At 44.8% G+C, this 15,857-nt stretch overlaps 1 protein-coding gene across 2 annotated transcripts in view; it reads right to left on the bottom strand.

The window, feature by feature from the left end:
* MCM8 (minichromosome maintenance 8 homologous recombination repair factor) overlaps nucleotides 1–15,857 on the bottom strand; it is a 402,649-nt gene that overhangs the window by 271,043 nt on the left and 115,749 nt on the right. For both annotated transcript variants that reach the window (XM_085612630.1, XM_085612631.1), the window contains exon 8: nucleotides 3,463–3,548. In XM_085612630.1, the coding sequence (XP_085468756.1) occupies nucleotides 3,463–3,548 (86 nt within the window). The remainder of the gene's footprint in view (nucleotides 1–3,462; nucleotides 3,549–15,857) is intronic.

The raw sequence follows: 15,857 nt of genomic DNA, 5'->3' as shown, positions 1-15,857 counted from the left end.
CCTCCAGGGGTACAAAAGTAAGACTGAAGACCTCGGTCCGCATGGAGAGCGGCAGTAACTGACTTCCCTCAGGAAACCCTTTAAGGCAGTAGCTCCTTCAACCATTACTCACTGGATCTGCTGGGCAATGTAAGAGGCGGGTATAGATATCGCGCACTCTGGAGCCATTCTGTAAGAGGGGCAATGGCCTCAAAGGCTTTTTCCTGTGAGGCTCGTCTGGAGAACATTAATTCTGCTATCTGGTCTTTCGACTATGTTCAAGCAAGTTTATTTCAAGGCGGTCATGGTTATTGCGTCTTTGGTGGTGGACAAGCTTTGAACCAGCATACTGCTCACCTCCTGACCTGACATAGAATGAAAAAGTTCCTAATAAACTTGAAGGAAAGTTTAAAACCTGTTAAACACATGGTGGCAAGAATTATTCCCACCCAGTTTTCCTGAAGGTCCTTCCTTTTTTTGCTCACCCATTTGGACTAAGAAGTTTTGAAGGCTGATTGGCAGTAAGCTTTCACTTCGTCGAAAGTACTTGAGGTGCTTTCCCCTTGTACTGAGAATATTTGTTTAGGGTACACTATTGCTGCTCCTGGGTTTGTTTTGCCCCTCAATGGTTTGTTCTGCTGTCATGTTTCATTTGCTTGGTGGTTGAGATTTGTAAATGTTCAGATTCATGTGTTTGTGTCTCATTCCTTTCAGCTGCGGATGGTTCAAAAGTGGAATAAAGGACAAAGAAAGCAAGTTATCTGTCACAGTCAAGAAAGAGGATATGGACATGCATACCTTTCTGGTTGCCCTGCTGTTGATTGGCTAATGTTGGATGGCTGGTTCCTGTGCATCCTTGGAAAGCAATTTTTTTTTTATTGTGTTGAAGCTTGCTGGAAATGGAAAATAAAGGATGTACAGCATAATCCTTGCCTCCCGTGTCTTAATAGAATTGGAACTTTCCTTCATGTTTACTAGGAAAATTTTAATTTTCCTTGGTACTGCTCTGGTCTATTATTGCCTCCAAAAATAGAAATCGCCCCAACCCAGGAGAAATTTGACTCGGCTCTGGGAACATTTTCATCTGCCTTGACATGTCTCACCAACATCTTCTGGAGTTTTTAAATACAACAGCAGAATGTTCGAAAGAAAATGGAAATAATCAAAACCATAAGCCTGCAGTGTTGTAACTTGCCCCATCTTCATCTGCTGAGACAAGAATGCCATAATCTGGGCAAAAAATATAGTATGTTTCAGTGTATATTAACAGCTCAATGAAACACAAATTTCCTAAAAACTCATGAATTTATAGAGAACTGTTGATAACACTCAAAGCTGTAATCATCAAAGGCTTGTTTCCAATGCTTGTACAATGACCTACAAACGATTGCCAGTACTTTCAATGTGCCCCCATATCTCTAAATCACCACACTGGTAAATCCTGGTGCCCTACAGTCTTTCCCCTTGTCTGTATAGCAGAAATAATTAAGACCCCAATATCCCTGAAAGCACCAGGATCACCTGCAATGATATGCAACGTCAAAGTGTCACACCCTGCATTGTCTGCTCTGCTCTCTCCAAAACCAATTTCCTCAGTGATGGAGTCATTCCAGAGTAGATCAAGTATGCAATCATAACACAAATTCTGTAGGCGTTGAATGCAACTGCAATATCCTCAACCTGTAGATCCATCTCAGATATACACAGCAGGAGAAAGATCCTGAAAACAATCTTCACCCCCTCTTCCCAACTCGCATACAAACAGGAATTAATATTCCCTTCAGTGACTATAATTCAGATGTTCTCGCTCACTGGTGAATCAAACTATGCTCATGAACATCATAAAAGTGATGTTTACAACAATGTGTCAGATTGACAACGAAGCCCAGATCCTACTCGACCTCCATTTAACCTATCAGGTCAACTATATGACTCTGCTACATTGATTGTACTTGGATATGGGTGTCTGTGGCAACATACACAAATCCTTCTCCTCCCAAAACCACCACACCACCAAAGTTGCTTTTCTCTTCCTCGTTCTCAGCTGTTGAAAACATCATGTGCGTGCGTACCTCTGACCCTCTTAGACACTTACTTATTTCTGTTTAGAAAGATCCTTGATGGGTACAGTATAGGAATGCCATCCACAACCACATCGAAGTCCTGAACTGTGTGTATCATAATTATGACTCCACAGCACCAAGACTTTTCCCAGAAAGCCAGAGAGTAATTCTATTCAATTGGCCCCTGACAAAGCAACCCACAAAACACCCAAAAAGAATTGACTTAACTTAGGAGTTCATATACATACCGACTCTTTTCCATTACTACAGCAACAAATGCTTTACCCTCTGTAAGAGATCCTCTTTCTGTTGCCTCTGCCATAATGGAGCACTATTTCTTGATGTAGGCATATCCAATTCGAACTGTACTTTGAGGGATACACATACACTCCACAAACTGTAATAGGATCACACCCAGGCAGGCTGAATCAATGGGAGTCAGTGGAATTCATAATAGATCTTTTAATATTACTTCAGTAGGGAGTACATGAGAAGTACAAACACTTAAGCAATTTGCAGAACATTTCAGCTGTGCCCAGGAGCCACCATTTGTACCCCCAACTTTCTCTCACTTCTCTGCTACGCTCCAAATGGAGTGAGTAGGTCCTAAATGCCAAATTTAGCACCAAAATCAAATAGAATGCAACAGTAGCCTCTCTGCTACTCATTGCATGCAACACACGTCGAGTACAAGAATGAAAAAGATGTATACAACAATTATAAGAACAAAAAAAAGAGAGCGTCTGCACTCAAGTGTAAATTAAAGAGGGTCTTATTGATGGGCATCTGATATTAAAACACTTAGCACTTTATCAGTGAACTATAAAGTAGTTGGTCTGTGATCACACTGAACCTTTGCACAACAAATGGAGAAAAGGCCTCTAAATATAACATCTGGCTAATATACAAATGCAGTTGTGATTTTGCATGAAAAAGAGAAACGTATTGTTCTCGCCAATAACAACCATCTGTGCGGATAACATTACAGAGAGCTGCAGAACAGCCTGAAAATTCACCCTCTTTAAAAGGGTACAACACACAACCTTTCATACTTAGTCATGATAATTACTTTGCTTTGTTTCAACTCTTTATACTACCCCTTTCAATGCAGTAGTTGTTTACCTCATTTCCATAATATTTACAATGTGGCTGACAGGAAGGGCACACCCTGCCAAGATCAGAAGAATTTAAATGAAGCATCTATTGACAAAAGACGTCAAGCTTTCAAAAGCTTACAATCGCCTTGGCTCATAATAAAAACAGTTTATTTGTAAAGCATCCTTTGATCTACAGTATTTCCTTTTTTACAGGGGTGGCAGTAAAATAGAATACACAATTATAACCAGTGGATGGTGTGTGCCTACTCCAAATTTGTATATTCATATGCTGATTAAGTTTGGAAAATTAAGATGCTGCTTACTTGATAGATTGCCAGTCAACAGTAGTGGTGAGAGGCGAGCTTCTGTTAGGAGTAAATTGTCGTCCGTGGCATGCTGGCACAGGGCACTGCAATATAAATGCTGTGATTTAGTATTTTCACAAATGAAACATACTCATTTCGATAGAATATTCTAGACTTTAGAGCCTGTCGTTAAGGTCTTCTGATCATCAAATTAAAAAACACAAAAGCAGGAATAGAATGCGTTGTCACTGAAATTAAAGTTACAAGTGTGGGTAATAATGTACAGTAAATATACATATATTATTTAAGAGGGATACAAGTCATACAATTTAAATTTCAAAGCAACTTTGAAGGGGGATGTATCACACAATATTAAATTCTTACGAAACGAGGGAACACGTTTCCAGCAGTAAATGACCATCCCTGGCAATTAATGTATTTTAGAGACATGACTCAAATACCGACCAAGGAACAGCACACATACATTTGGCAATAATATTAATAGGAGTCAAATCTATTTTAAGATTGTAATATAAAAATCGATTTAATCAGGTAAACAAATCGAGTTAAAAGATTAACCCTTAAAAATCAAGCTTATATTTGAGGTGGTTTTACATACTTGAATTAGTAGACACTAATACGTAAAAATAAGCTGCCGGAAATTGGGTTTCTGGTTGGCAGAGCTAGGCACCCTGTCCAGGCAGGAATCACAATCCTAGTCAGGGTAAGTAAACAATACACCCTAAATTAGCTTGAACAGTAACACAAAAAGATTCCAAACCAGGTTAGAAACAGAGTATATTTGTATGAATAAAACCAAACCACAATGAAAAAAATCCAATAAGTAGAACCGGATTAATTCATTTTTAAAGAATAAACAAAAATGTAGTGGTTAAAAGCATAGAGCATCTACCAAGGCCTATCTGGTCGCGCTAGACAGGGTCATATCCTAAAGTTCAAGCCGACCTGTTCGATACAAGATCCGCCTTGGCTTGCTGCAAAGTACATTGTTTTGCATCGATGACTAGGGCAATGTGGGGAGCAGAGGAGGCGGTGTGTAGTCGATGCTTAGGAAGGAGGCGATGCTTCAGTTCCGAGCCGCACAAAGTCAAAGATTGTCAGGAATGGTGCCAATGTGCCGCGCAGTTGGCGATGCGATGCAGTTGATCCTCACACCTGTGGCGAAGCATCGTCATCAAGAGAGATGCACTGGTTTAGAGCGGCGCAACGGCATCTGTGCAGTGGTTTTTGCTGAAGGAGCACTTTATACCCACTTCCAAGGGCCCAGGACTGGGTTGGCAACACTTGGCAGGGAAAACCTCTAAGACTGCAGAGTCCAGGTGCTGCAGCAGGGTGAATGGAAGTCTTTGATGTCCCTGAGACTTCAGAACAGGGGGCAAGTCAGCAAGCCCTTGGAGTCACTCTGGGTTCAAGTCATGTGGGTCCAGTCCTTCTCAGTCAGGCCAGAGGGTAGCAAGAAGCAGGTCAGCACAGCAGAAAAGCAGTTCTTCTAGAGCAGCAGCCCAGCAGAGTGGCAGTCCTTCAGCAGCACAGCAGTCCTTCTTCCTGGCAGTTTTCACAGATCCAGTAGTGTACTGAAGTGGTAGTGTCAGAGGTCCAGTTCTTAAATCCAGTGGTGCCTTTGAAGTGGAGAGAGACTTCAAAGAAGGGCTTTGAAGTGCACAGAGATCCTACCTCCCAGGCCTGGCTCCAGACTCACCGCAAGGGGTCTACAGCCCTTTGTGTGGGGGACAGGACACAGCCTATTTAGGAGTAAGTGTGAGGCTGTACCCAGCTCCTCCCTCCCATCCTGTCAGGATGCCCCACCAAGTCACACCCAAGCTCCCTTTGTGTGCGGCTGTCTAGAGGGAATGCACAAAGCCCAGATGTCACCCACCCTGATGCGTATTGGAGACAGGCTGCAGGCACACAGGGCTAAGGATAGAAAAATGCCATTGTTCTAAAAGTAAAAACAACAGTTGATGTTCTAAAAGTGGCATTTGTAAAAACGGTAATGATAAATAGGAATTTCTCAGTTAAGAGAATTTATCATTACCATTCCAGTGATATTAAACATGGCAGATCTACTGCCTCTCAATCAGGAATTACAGCTTATTAGGTGTAATAAGGAATCCCAAATTCTATCCTATGAGAGGGGTAGGCCTCAAAGTAGTGAAAAGAAATGTGGGTGTTTTTCACTACCGGGGCATGCAAAACTTAAAAGTACATGTTCCACCTTTGTATTACGCAGTGGCAGGCCTGAGACATGTTTAAAGGGCTATTTGAGTGGGTGGCACAATCAGTGCAGGGGGCACAATAGTAGTATAACATTTACAGGGCCTGGGGCCCATGTAGTGCACCCTACTAGGGACTTACAGGAACATAAAATATGTCAATTGTGGATCAGGCAATCAAATTCTGTTTAGGGGAGTGAGCACAAGCACTTTACCACTAGTCCCCAGGCCAACAAAAAGAATTCAGCAAAATTGGAGGCAAGCAGGCAAAAGGTTTGGGGTAAGACCATCTAAAGCTGGCAAGTCTAACATAAGCCATCTTTCGTTAACACATTTTTAGACTCCCATTTTATTGCTTTTAGTCAAACACAGGATGGAGAGCAATTATCCTGTTATTCCAAGACCCCCAAGTCAGATACAGTGTGTTGGTACCTGTTAGAAATTGGGTTTCTGGTTGGCTAGGGTATGCAACTAAACCAGGCAGAACTGACCACTCTTGTCAGGGTACAGGAGTTACACACCCAAGATAACCCCTGCTCACCCCCTTGGTAGAGCAGCCAGGCTTATCTCAGAGCAATGTGTAAAGCAGTTGCGCAACACCCCCACACACAAGTGACACAATAAATATACCACAAAAGAGACTCCACACAATATACAAAAATCTCTCATATATTGTGTATATTACATAGACCAAAATCACTGAGACTAGGCAATTGTTATAACATCACAGCTAGGGCAATAGAGTAAAGACTTCACTGTACACAATATGCAGATCCTGAAATTATACTCGTTATTCTATCATTTCAAGGCATAATATGACACATCGAGTATCAATAAGAGGGAGGAACAAGAGGCTAGTTCCCTTCCCCTAGTAATATATATGAAATCAAGAAGAACTAGCTAATATTTAAGAGGTGTGTGGTTTGTCTGGGTAAGAAAAACTTTTTCTTATGAAGGCCCTCACCCACCAACCTAGTTGGTTGCATGCTTCATCATCGGGCCCTACCCGGTGGCACCGAGCGTGCTCCGGGTGTGCTACGACACCTGTTTAATCTGGCTTTCTTCAGGACTTAAGTGCTTTAAGGATCTAATGCACTTAGGTCCTGAAGAAAGCCAAATTAATTTCAAGGCCTGGCTGAAACATGTCGACCACAATGGATGTGGGAGTCAATTACTAACTCCAGACACATCCGCCTTGCTTTTACTACTGTCAAAGGCCCATTTATTAAATAACTCCCGTGGGTAAAGGGACCCGAGGACAGTTTTTAAATCACACTCTCACACAATCACAGCACTCTCACCCCTCACAAAAACCCGCTCCGCTGTAAACAGGCATCGTAGCACACCCGGAGTACGCTCGGTGCCACCGGGTGGGGCCCGATGATGAAGCATGCAACCAACTAGGTTGGTGGGTGAGGGTCTTCATAAGAAAAAGTTTTTCAATCCCAGACAAACCACACACCTCTTAAATATTAGCTAGTTATTCTTGGTCTCATATATAAAATGACACGTCATAACATTAGGCAGGAATATGAAAAATGTAGGTTGGCAGCAAACACATTAATCATCAGGTATTATCACAAGTACATAGCTCCCCGAAATATAACCAAGGACATATTAGGCCAGAATCACAATGGCAGGTCTCATGACATTATGATCTGTACTGCAAACCACATAAAGCGTCCTGTTCACATATAAATCACGATCGAGGCATAAGAAGAAACAGTGCAGCCTCATAAGCACCTGCGCTTCAACCAGGCCTCAAATGGTGCTTTTCACAACACGTCGGCGGCAGGGACAGCTGTACACCCACCACAGAAATTACAGTAATTCCTTGGAGTTTCACAATGGAGCGGGCGCCTCTGTCGAGGACTCTCCCCGTAAGGCCCACAACAAATTTCTATGCATCAAGTGTCCCCAGTTATGTGCAGACATGAAGAGGGGGCACCCACACTGCTGAATTTAGGTGAGGAACCCTTGCAGAGTCCCCCACTTACCACACAGGGGAAGGCGGCTGCCCACATATGCGTAGTGCTGCTGCAGCAACCGAGGCAGTGTCGGAATGATTTCCCCCAACCTGCTCTGGCCTTCCAGCATGTACTGGACCTCTCCGTGGCCTTCGGACTACTAGAGAAGGAAAAGGCACACACATAGGGGAGTCGCCCATAGCAGAATGAAAACAGTGCCCCAAGTAGTGAAGAGGCAGCTGCCCTAGACTGCGAGGCGCAGCTGCTAAACAGGCACAATAAACAAAGGCACTTCGTTGTTGCAGCCGGCTCGGGGTGAAGGAGGGATCATAATCCCCCATGCAGGGCAGGGCCTCCGATGCTGTTCGTTAATGCCGTGCTGCAACTATGGCACCGATCAGCTGGCGGGCGGGCGACTTGGTTCTGCAGCACTGATCTTTTGGTGGGGCATCTGCAGATCAGAGGGTCTAGAGGAGACCTGCGCTCCCTACTCAGCCACACCCCTGGCAGTACGGCCTGCTTCTCCTTGGCCTTGTAGAACGGTGGCGGTATCCAGGGCCCCTTAACACGTGCTGGGTCCGGGGTGAAGAAGCCCATGAGCTAATGTGAGAAGACAGTAAAGCCCTCCACACACGCCGACTAAGAAATCATGAGACGCACTGTGCGCCACACGTGCTGGTCTGAGAAATAAAGCGCTCACCATGTGCTAAGTTTCCAATTCACACAGGGCAGGCCACCAAGCCCTGGGAGATCATTGGGGCCACCAAGCAGGAATAGATGCAGCGGGAAGCACACCGGGTCCTCGTAGAGAAGCAGGCAGTCCTCCTTTCAGCGCAACAGGTCAGCACAACAGACAAGAGAGTTCAATGGCCTTCCTCCTGGCAGCGTAAGTTTCTTCTGGCAAGATGCAGTCAGTAGAGCCAGGAGAGTCTGGTTACCAGTCCCACGCAGTGTCTAAAATAATGGTATCATAGCTCCTGTACTTGTACTCATATTGTCTTTGATGCAGATGTAACTTCAATACAAACTTTAGAATTCCCCAGCTCTGGCTTCAGACACACTACGGGGGTGGCGGAGAAAGCACTGTGAAAGGCAGGCACAGTCCTATTCAGGTGCAAGTTACAGCTCCTCCCACGACTCTAGCTCAGGAAAAACGATCAGGATATGCGGGGCACACCTCAGCTCCATTTATGACTGTTTATAGTGAATGTCAGTCTAAACCAGACGTTGATTATAGTCAGGCTGCAAACCACAAAGAGTCATAAGCACATAGAATTACCCACTTCTAAGAGTGAACAACAAAACACACAAGATCATGGACGGAATGTTGCACATTGGCAAAACATTCACCCCCAGTCACAGATTTGGGTTTAATCCATCGTTATTTTGCTCACCACGCCACCCCAGCTCAGACATGGCCATATGCAAATCAGTCTTGACCCTGTGCCTCATGGGAACAGTCCAGCCCTAACTACCAAGCCATGTCTTCCCTGGCCCAGAATCAAGCATCCTAGGACCGGTTTTGGGGTTTCACCCCTCTTCAGCCAGGATAGCTGGACTCCAGTGGCGTAATGAGCACGGGACCCACGTCTGGGCATACCCTTCCCACAAAGGGCGAACAAAACACACAAGATGATGGACGGAATGTTGCACATTGGCAAAACATTCACCCCCAGTCACAGATCTGGGTTTAATACATCGTTATTTTGCTCACCACGCCACCCCAGCTCAGACATGGCCATATTGAGGAAATTAAAATATTATAAGGCCTATGTGTCCCCGTGTGTTCCCCACCACTCATGTGCACATACATGTAACCTATGTATTTCCCCTCCATGGCCTGTCTATCATGATGCTTATGCTATAACGTGGCCTGCCATAATCCAGTCTCCCATGAGAGAAACGACAAATCTGCTCTGAGGCCTACACGTTTTGCATCATGTTTTCCTGCATTTCCATTATTGTGGCTCAGCCAGAGCCGAAAAGAGGTTTCAGGCCTCAGAACGCTCTGAAAGCTGCAGCTGCGTATCCTTGGCCTTGCACACTTGGGCCTCAGCCAAAGGGGCACCGACCGAGGTGCCGAGACAGTATTGAGCACGGTTATCTGCTTACTCCTACCGAAACCACATTCCTGCCTGGAGAAGGAGGGATAAACATGACCCATCTGCAAAGGAGAAAGCCTAGCCTTCCTGTCTCTTTTTGTGCGATTACAAAGCTCACATCAGTGAAAAGCCCATAGCCCCCATGTAAGACTTCAGCAGTAAACGAAGAAATAAATGCCACATTGGCTCTTGGTGATGGGCAACCTATGTCACGAATCAGTCCCTGCTCCAGACTTTAGATATCAGATAATACAAGATGTGCTGGTCGCCCTGACACTAAAGGCCTCACTTCCAGACTCCAGACTCCCCGGTTGCATAGCAACCCTTTCACACGTCAGTTACACGTCATGCTCGAGTTGAGCACAAGTAAGGCAAAGTTCCAGTGAAGTTCCAGCTGATCACGCAACCCCCTCCAGGTATCCACCCACCTATGACACTTACCTATTTTCACCGAGTGGACGCCCACCTTCACGCCTACTTACACACCCACATGCTCTTATCTCATTCTCTCTTGCTCCGCCTAAAGCACTCCTGCTTACGTATATTATTACAACGTGTATATACTGTACTCTGTGAATAAAGTTTGAGAATATATTTTTGAGAATCCTGGTCCTGATCCCTTGTGGTGATGGAACTATTCTCCCTATAACTCGAGTTATTTGAATAAAGCCCTTTTTGAACCCGATACCACGGACTCAGCCTCTTGCTTCATGCATGATCATATTGATATATAGAAATTCACAGCGCGTAATATTTTATTTACGACATTAATGGCGCCCGAATAGGGACAAATCTCCTTCCCCATGCGCCGGAGATGAAGGTCCAGTTTTGCCCCCTTCCACAGCCGTGACGGACTTCGAGTGTACACGCCGCGGGTTTTCCCGCCAACTCCCTCAGGCCAACGAAGGAGACGGACTGCGACCAGGCATCCATACGAGGCGGTGAGGATTGCGGATCGTCCCGACCCAGAGCCCACCCTGCGAGAGAGCTGTGTCCGAGGTTTCTAGAGATCCACCTAAGATACGCCATTCCCTGCGCAGCGTCAAGTGTCCGAGGCCTTCAAGTCCAAGTTCAAGTTCTGCTTCCCGGTGAGTTTCTCATGGGGGTTGCAATAATGACGGGTTCATTTAATGAACACGGTAAAGACGTGTCTCACTTGTGAGACCGGTATGTTCAAGAGCATGCATTCAAGAATTCAAGAATTAAAGTCCAAGTTTTCAGGTGCACCGATATAACTGTATGAATGATATTATCTTAGTAAGGTTCAGTTAGGTTTGAATGTGTCAGGTTTTTGTGTAAGTTTGTTTCATTGTGATTTTTGGTTTTTTTGTTCATTGTGATTTTTGTTTTCGGTTACATTCCAACATGCCGTTATTTTCAAAACTGCGTAAGATATGTACCAGGAAAGGTGTACTAGAGGAACCAGTTAACATTCCGCCTAGAGACACACCTGGACATTACATGTACTGTAAGCATGGTTTAGATGCCGTGTTGTTTTTAGAACTATGGGTGGATTACACGAAGGATTTAGAGACAAAGTATAAATGGCCCATTACGGGAACGTGGGATGCAGAATGCATTATGAAGGTAGAGGAAGAGATATGGAAGAGAAAATCTAGACCTGCTCAGAAGGATGCCATTGAGTTATGGCGCAAGGAATCACATAGAAGAACAGAGAAAGAGTTCCACAAAGCAGAGAGAAGTAGACAGGAGTCAGAAAAAGCCAAAGAAGAGAAATTACAGGAAGAAGGGGAGCGGGTAAAAAGAGAGCAGGCTGAAAGAGAAAGAAATACTGTCGTTGCTGGTATTTATCCCGTCCTCTCAGAGGAACTAGCAAAAGTGGCCCCAGTAGAAAGACCAGTTAGAGTGCCACCGCAAGTACCCCGAAAAATAAAACAAACAGCATCCGAAACGTTCATTAACACCTACCTAGAGGAATCCCCACCAGCATACGTGGACGGATTTTTCCCTGCACCCCCAACGCAAGAACAACTCCAGGAGCTCGAGGACGGCGGGGAGGGAGGATCCGGGGCAACATCAGGAGGGGGGCCGACAGTAAAAGTAGACATCTCCGAATGTATATATGACCCAGATCCAGGAAAGGGCAGAATGCTCGTGTTTTCACTACGGCTTAGACGAGCAGTCGCAGATTTGGAAAAATTACCAGATATGGATAAACATCTAAAGAAAATGTACACATTCATAAGAACAGGGGAAGGTTCTGAGTGTATAGCAGAAGCTGTACAAAATAGAAAGGTAATTATTAAGAACTATATCCTTGGCTTCCTAATTAATTGTCTGATCAGGGAAAAAGACGAAGGCGACGGGGACGTAGACCGTTGTTATATTGGTTGGAGTGATCGCATAGATGCCGGTCAGCATGATAAATCAGGCCAGACAGACAACATGTTGACCAAAATTCGAAAGGCAATAATAGCGTCACACGAAGGAGGCCCGAACGAAAAGGCCGAGTTATCATCTGATGACGAAGCAGGGGACAAAGACAGAATACATTATGTGGGCCATGCCCGGCAATTCGAAAGGACCAAGGGCCTCAATCACCGTAAACAGGGAACTGCCATAAAAGAAAGCTATTCCCTTGAAAGTTTGTTCCAGATCACCGAAAAAGCGGTGAATAAATGGCTAGGTAACGATCAGCCCCTCACCCCGACCGAAAATGAATTAGCACGGTCAGCCACCCTGTGGCTATCCCAATATGATATATATAATAATGATATCGTAGCACAAACGTTCTTGAGCCTCCCACCAAACGAACAGCGCATAGCTGGTGTTTACATGGTCCAACATTTGATCACGTTATATGAGAGTCAATATTCTGGTCCTGGTCTATTGTATAAGTTGCTGGACGACATAATACTAGACAGGTGGATGAACATGGGTACTGAACTGATTAATGTCATCCTGGATCAGCGACACAAGTATATAGTATACGTGACTAGATCCCTGCTTCCCGCTCCACCACAGGTTAAGGGACAGTCATACGACAAGCTGAACCCCCTACGAGAGGTTCATCCTGTAAAGGATGCAAACAATGAACTGCAACGGGTGTATGTCTACACCCCCTTGTCGAAATTAGAGATACTGGAAATTAAAAAAATGTTACCATCCCATGATAAAGACCCGGGGGGTTTTCACCGAGAACTAAAGGACATTCTTCGCTTAGGAGAATATACATATGCTGACATTCTAAAGTTATTAAAAGTACTATTGCCTGCTGGTATTTACGAGAAGCTGAAAGGACAGGACTGGGAGGTGGGAGAGAAAAGGCTCAGCTGGGATCTGTTGGAAAGAGAGGAAGAGGGAAGAGGCCCGGGGGTGGGTCTGGGTCCCCGAGCTAAAGACCTACCTGAACTCCTTGTACAAGTTTTGCCCAGATTACTAATTACCAAGAAAGAAGACTGGGATGCTATTTCAGCCTGTAAACAGAAACCAGACGAGGACACTAGCGATTTTTACTCTAGGTTTGAGAAATGTTTCACTATCAATAGTGGTCTTAAGCCCGGTAGTGATTCATATCCCCATCTTTTTGTGAGCAAACTAGTAGAAAATTCCCTACCAGAGGTGAAGTATAGGGTACTGAAGGTTGAGAGTACTTGGCAAGCAAACAGCCCTTCACAAATGTTACAGATGTTACAATACCACCAGAACAGAATTAGAGAAGAACACGACCAGGACAAGAGACGCATGAGAGACACAAAGATGAAGATGCTGGTGGCCCAATCGACACCGGCAAACACAAACACGAACAAGAATAGCACGAAACAAAGTAATGGGACCTGTAATTATTGCAAGAAGCCAGGCCACTTCGTAAATGAATGTGCGGTCCTGAAACACAATATAGCGATAGGTAAAACAAAGCCACGTCCTTATCCTCCCAAAAGAAAATAACACACATCAGACATCAGATACATTTCCACCGCCGCCGCCGCCTGTCCATGCACCTGCACCAGCCCACGCCACAACACAAATGTATGAGCACGCTCAGACTAACTATCCAGAATACCAAGCATATTCGTGAAGAAGCCCAGAGAGGGAATTCGACTTGCCCCTTATTCCAGTTCCTGTGGACCAAGCGGGTCCCTATGTGCATGCACGTTTACTAGGAAAAAATAAAAAGTTTTTGATTGACACTGGGGCAAGTAGAACTACCATCAGTCATTCTGAGGTTCCAGGGGCACCCCTCTCGGGCTCAAAGAGTATATCCCTGGGTTTTTCAGGAAAGCCTATTATCAATGAGGTTTCAGAACCAGTCTCTTTAGGAGTTGGTCCACTAATACATACAACAGATTTACTGCTTACTAAATCATGTCCAGAAAACTTACTCTGCATAAAAACGTTAAAGGAACTGGGGGCAATTATCTGTTGCTCGCCAGAAGGAGTGCGACTGTATTTACGTGATTTCAAGGGACATTTTGTTATGAAAGATATTGACATCAGGCTTCAAAATGTACCACAGCACCTATGGGCACAAGGCCCGACTGACGTAGGTTTCATGAACATTACACCATACCAGGTCACCCTCAAGGAAGGAGTGGTGCTGCCACGGATTAGACAATATAAAATTCCACCTGAAGCTGAAGTAGGGTTGCTGAAAATTATCGATGAACCATCGCACAAGGGGTGGTGATAGAGACAGATTCAAACATATGCAATTCACCTGTTCTTCCTATTCTTAAAAGAACTGATCCCAATGCATCACCTGTCTATAGATTAGTTGTGGACCTGCGAGAATTAAACAAATGTGTGGTGCCACAGTACCCTGTGGTCCCGGACATTTCTTCATTATTGACTGCCATTGATGCGAAGGCTACGTTCTTTACAGTTATCGATCTGAAGAACGCCTTTTTCAGTATCCCAATACATCCGGACAGCCAATATCTTTTTGGTTTCAGTTTAAAAGGCCGCAGCTTCAGATTCACAAGAGCACCACAAGGCTTCACGGAAAGTCCTAGCATCTACAGTCAGGCACTCAAAAGACAACTAGACAGTATTCATATGCCTACCACTACAGCACTGATACAGTATGTGGATGACATTCTCATTACTGCACGATCGGAAACTGACTGTGAAAATGCATCACTCACTGTTTTACATTTCCTAGCTGACAAGGGGCACAAAGTGTCCCCTTCGAAGTTACAATTCTGTGAACAGCAAGTGGCGTACCTTGGGCACTTGCTATCCAAGGAGGGTAGGCGACTGACACCAGAACGTATTCAATTGATTTCTGGCCTTTCACAGCCCAAGACACAAAAGGAGGTACGTGCATTCATTGGCCTCACTTCATATTGCAGGCAGTGGATTCCCCAGTATGCTCACATAGCCAAGCCCCTAATACAGTTGACGACACAGGAGGTAGCTTCTACTAAAGTCCTCCCTTGGACACAAGAACACACTGTGGCATTTGAAGAATTAAAAAGAGCTTTATGTCAAGCACCAGTTTTAGCGATCCCTGATTACAACAAATCTTTTATGCTTTTTGTGACAGAGCGAGATGGAACAGCACTATCTGTCTTAACACAAGATCATGCAGGAAAACACAAGCCCTGTGCTTATTTCTCTAGTACATTGGACCCAGTAGCACAGGCTTTGCCTGCGTGCCTAAAATCTGTTGCAGCAACGGCCTTAGCCATAAGACAAAGTGACTCGATAGTGCTGGGCCACCCCCTGACAGTACAAGTACCACACGAAGTAGAGGTTCTCTTGAACCGAACACAAACCCAACACCTGACTGTAGCGAGACTGACAGGTTATGAGCTGACGTTATTTCAACCACACATAGAGATCAGACGATGCAACATACTGAATCCTGCTACTCTTTTGCCCTCCAGTACAGAAAACGTTTCCCCACATGACTGTGTTGAAGTGATACATACCATGACTAAACCAAGACAAGACTTGACAGATGTTGCACTCCCAGACCCTGACCTAACACTCTATGTTCACGGCTCATGCATGAGGACGGGGGCGGGAGAATTAGTGGCAGCATATGCAGTGACCACTGCTACTGAAATCATAGAGACTAAAAGAATAGACATACTGTCAGCACAAGCAGCAGAGCTCATCGCTCTGACACAAGCGTGCATAAGAGC

This window comes from Triturus cristatus, chromosome 6, assembly GCF_964204655.1.
Source record: "Triturus cristatus chromosome 6, aTriCri1.1, whole genome shotgun sequence".
Lineage (NCBI taxonomy): Eukaryota > Metazoa > Chordata > Amphibia > Caudata > Salamandridae > Triturus > Triturus cristatus.
This window is presented reverse-complemented; position numbering and strand designations above follow the sequence as displayed.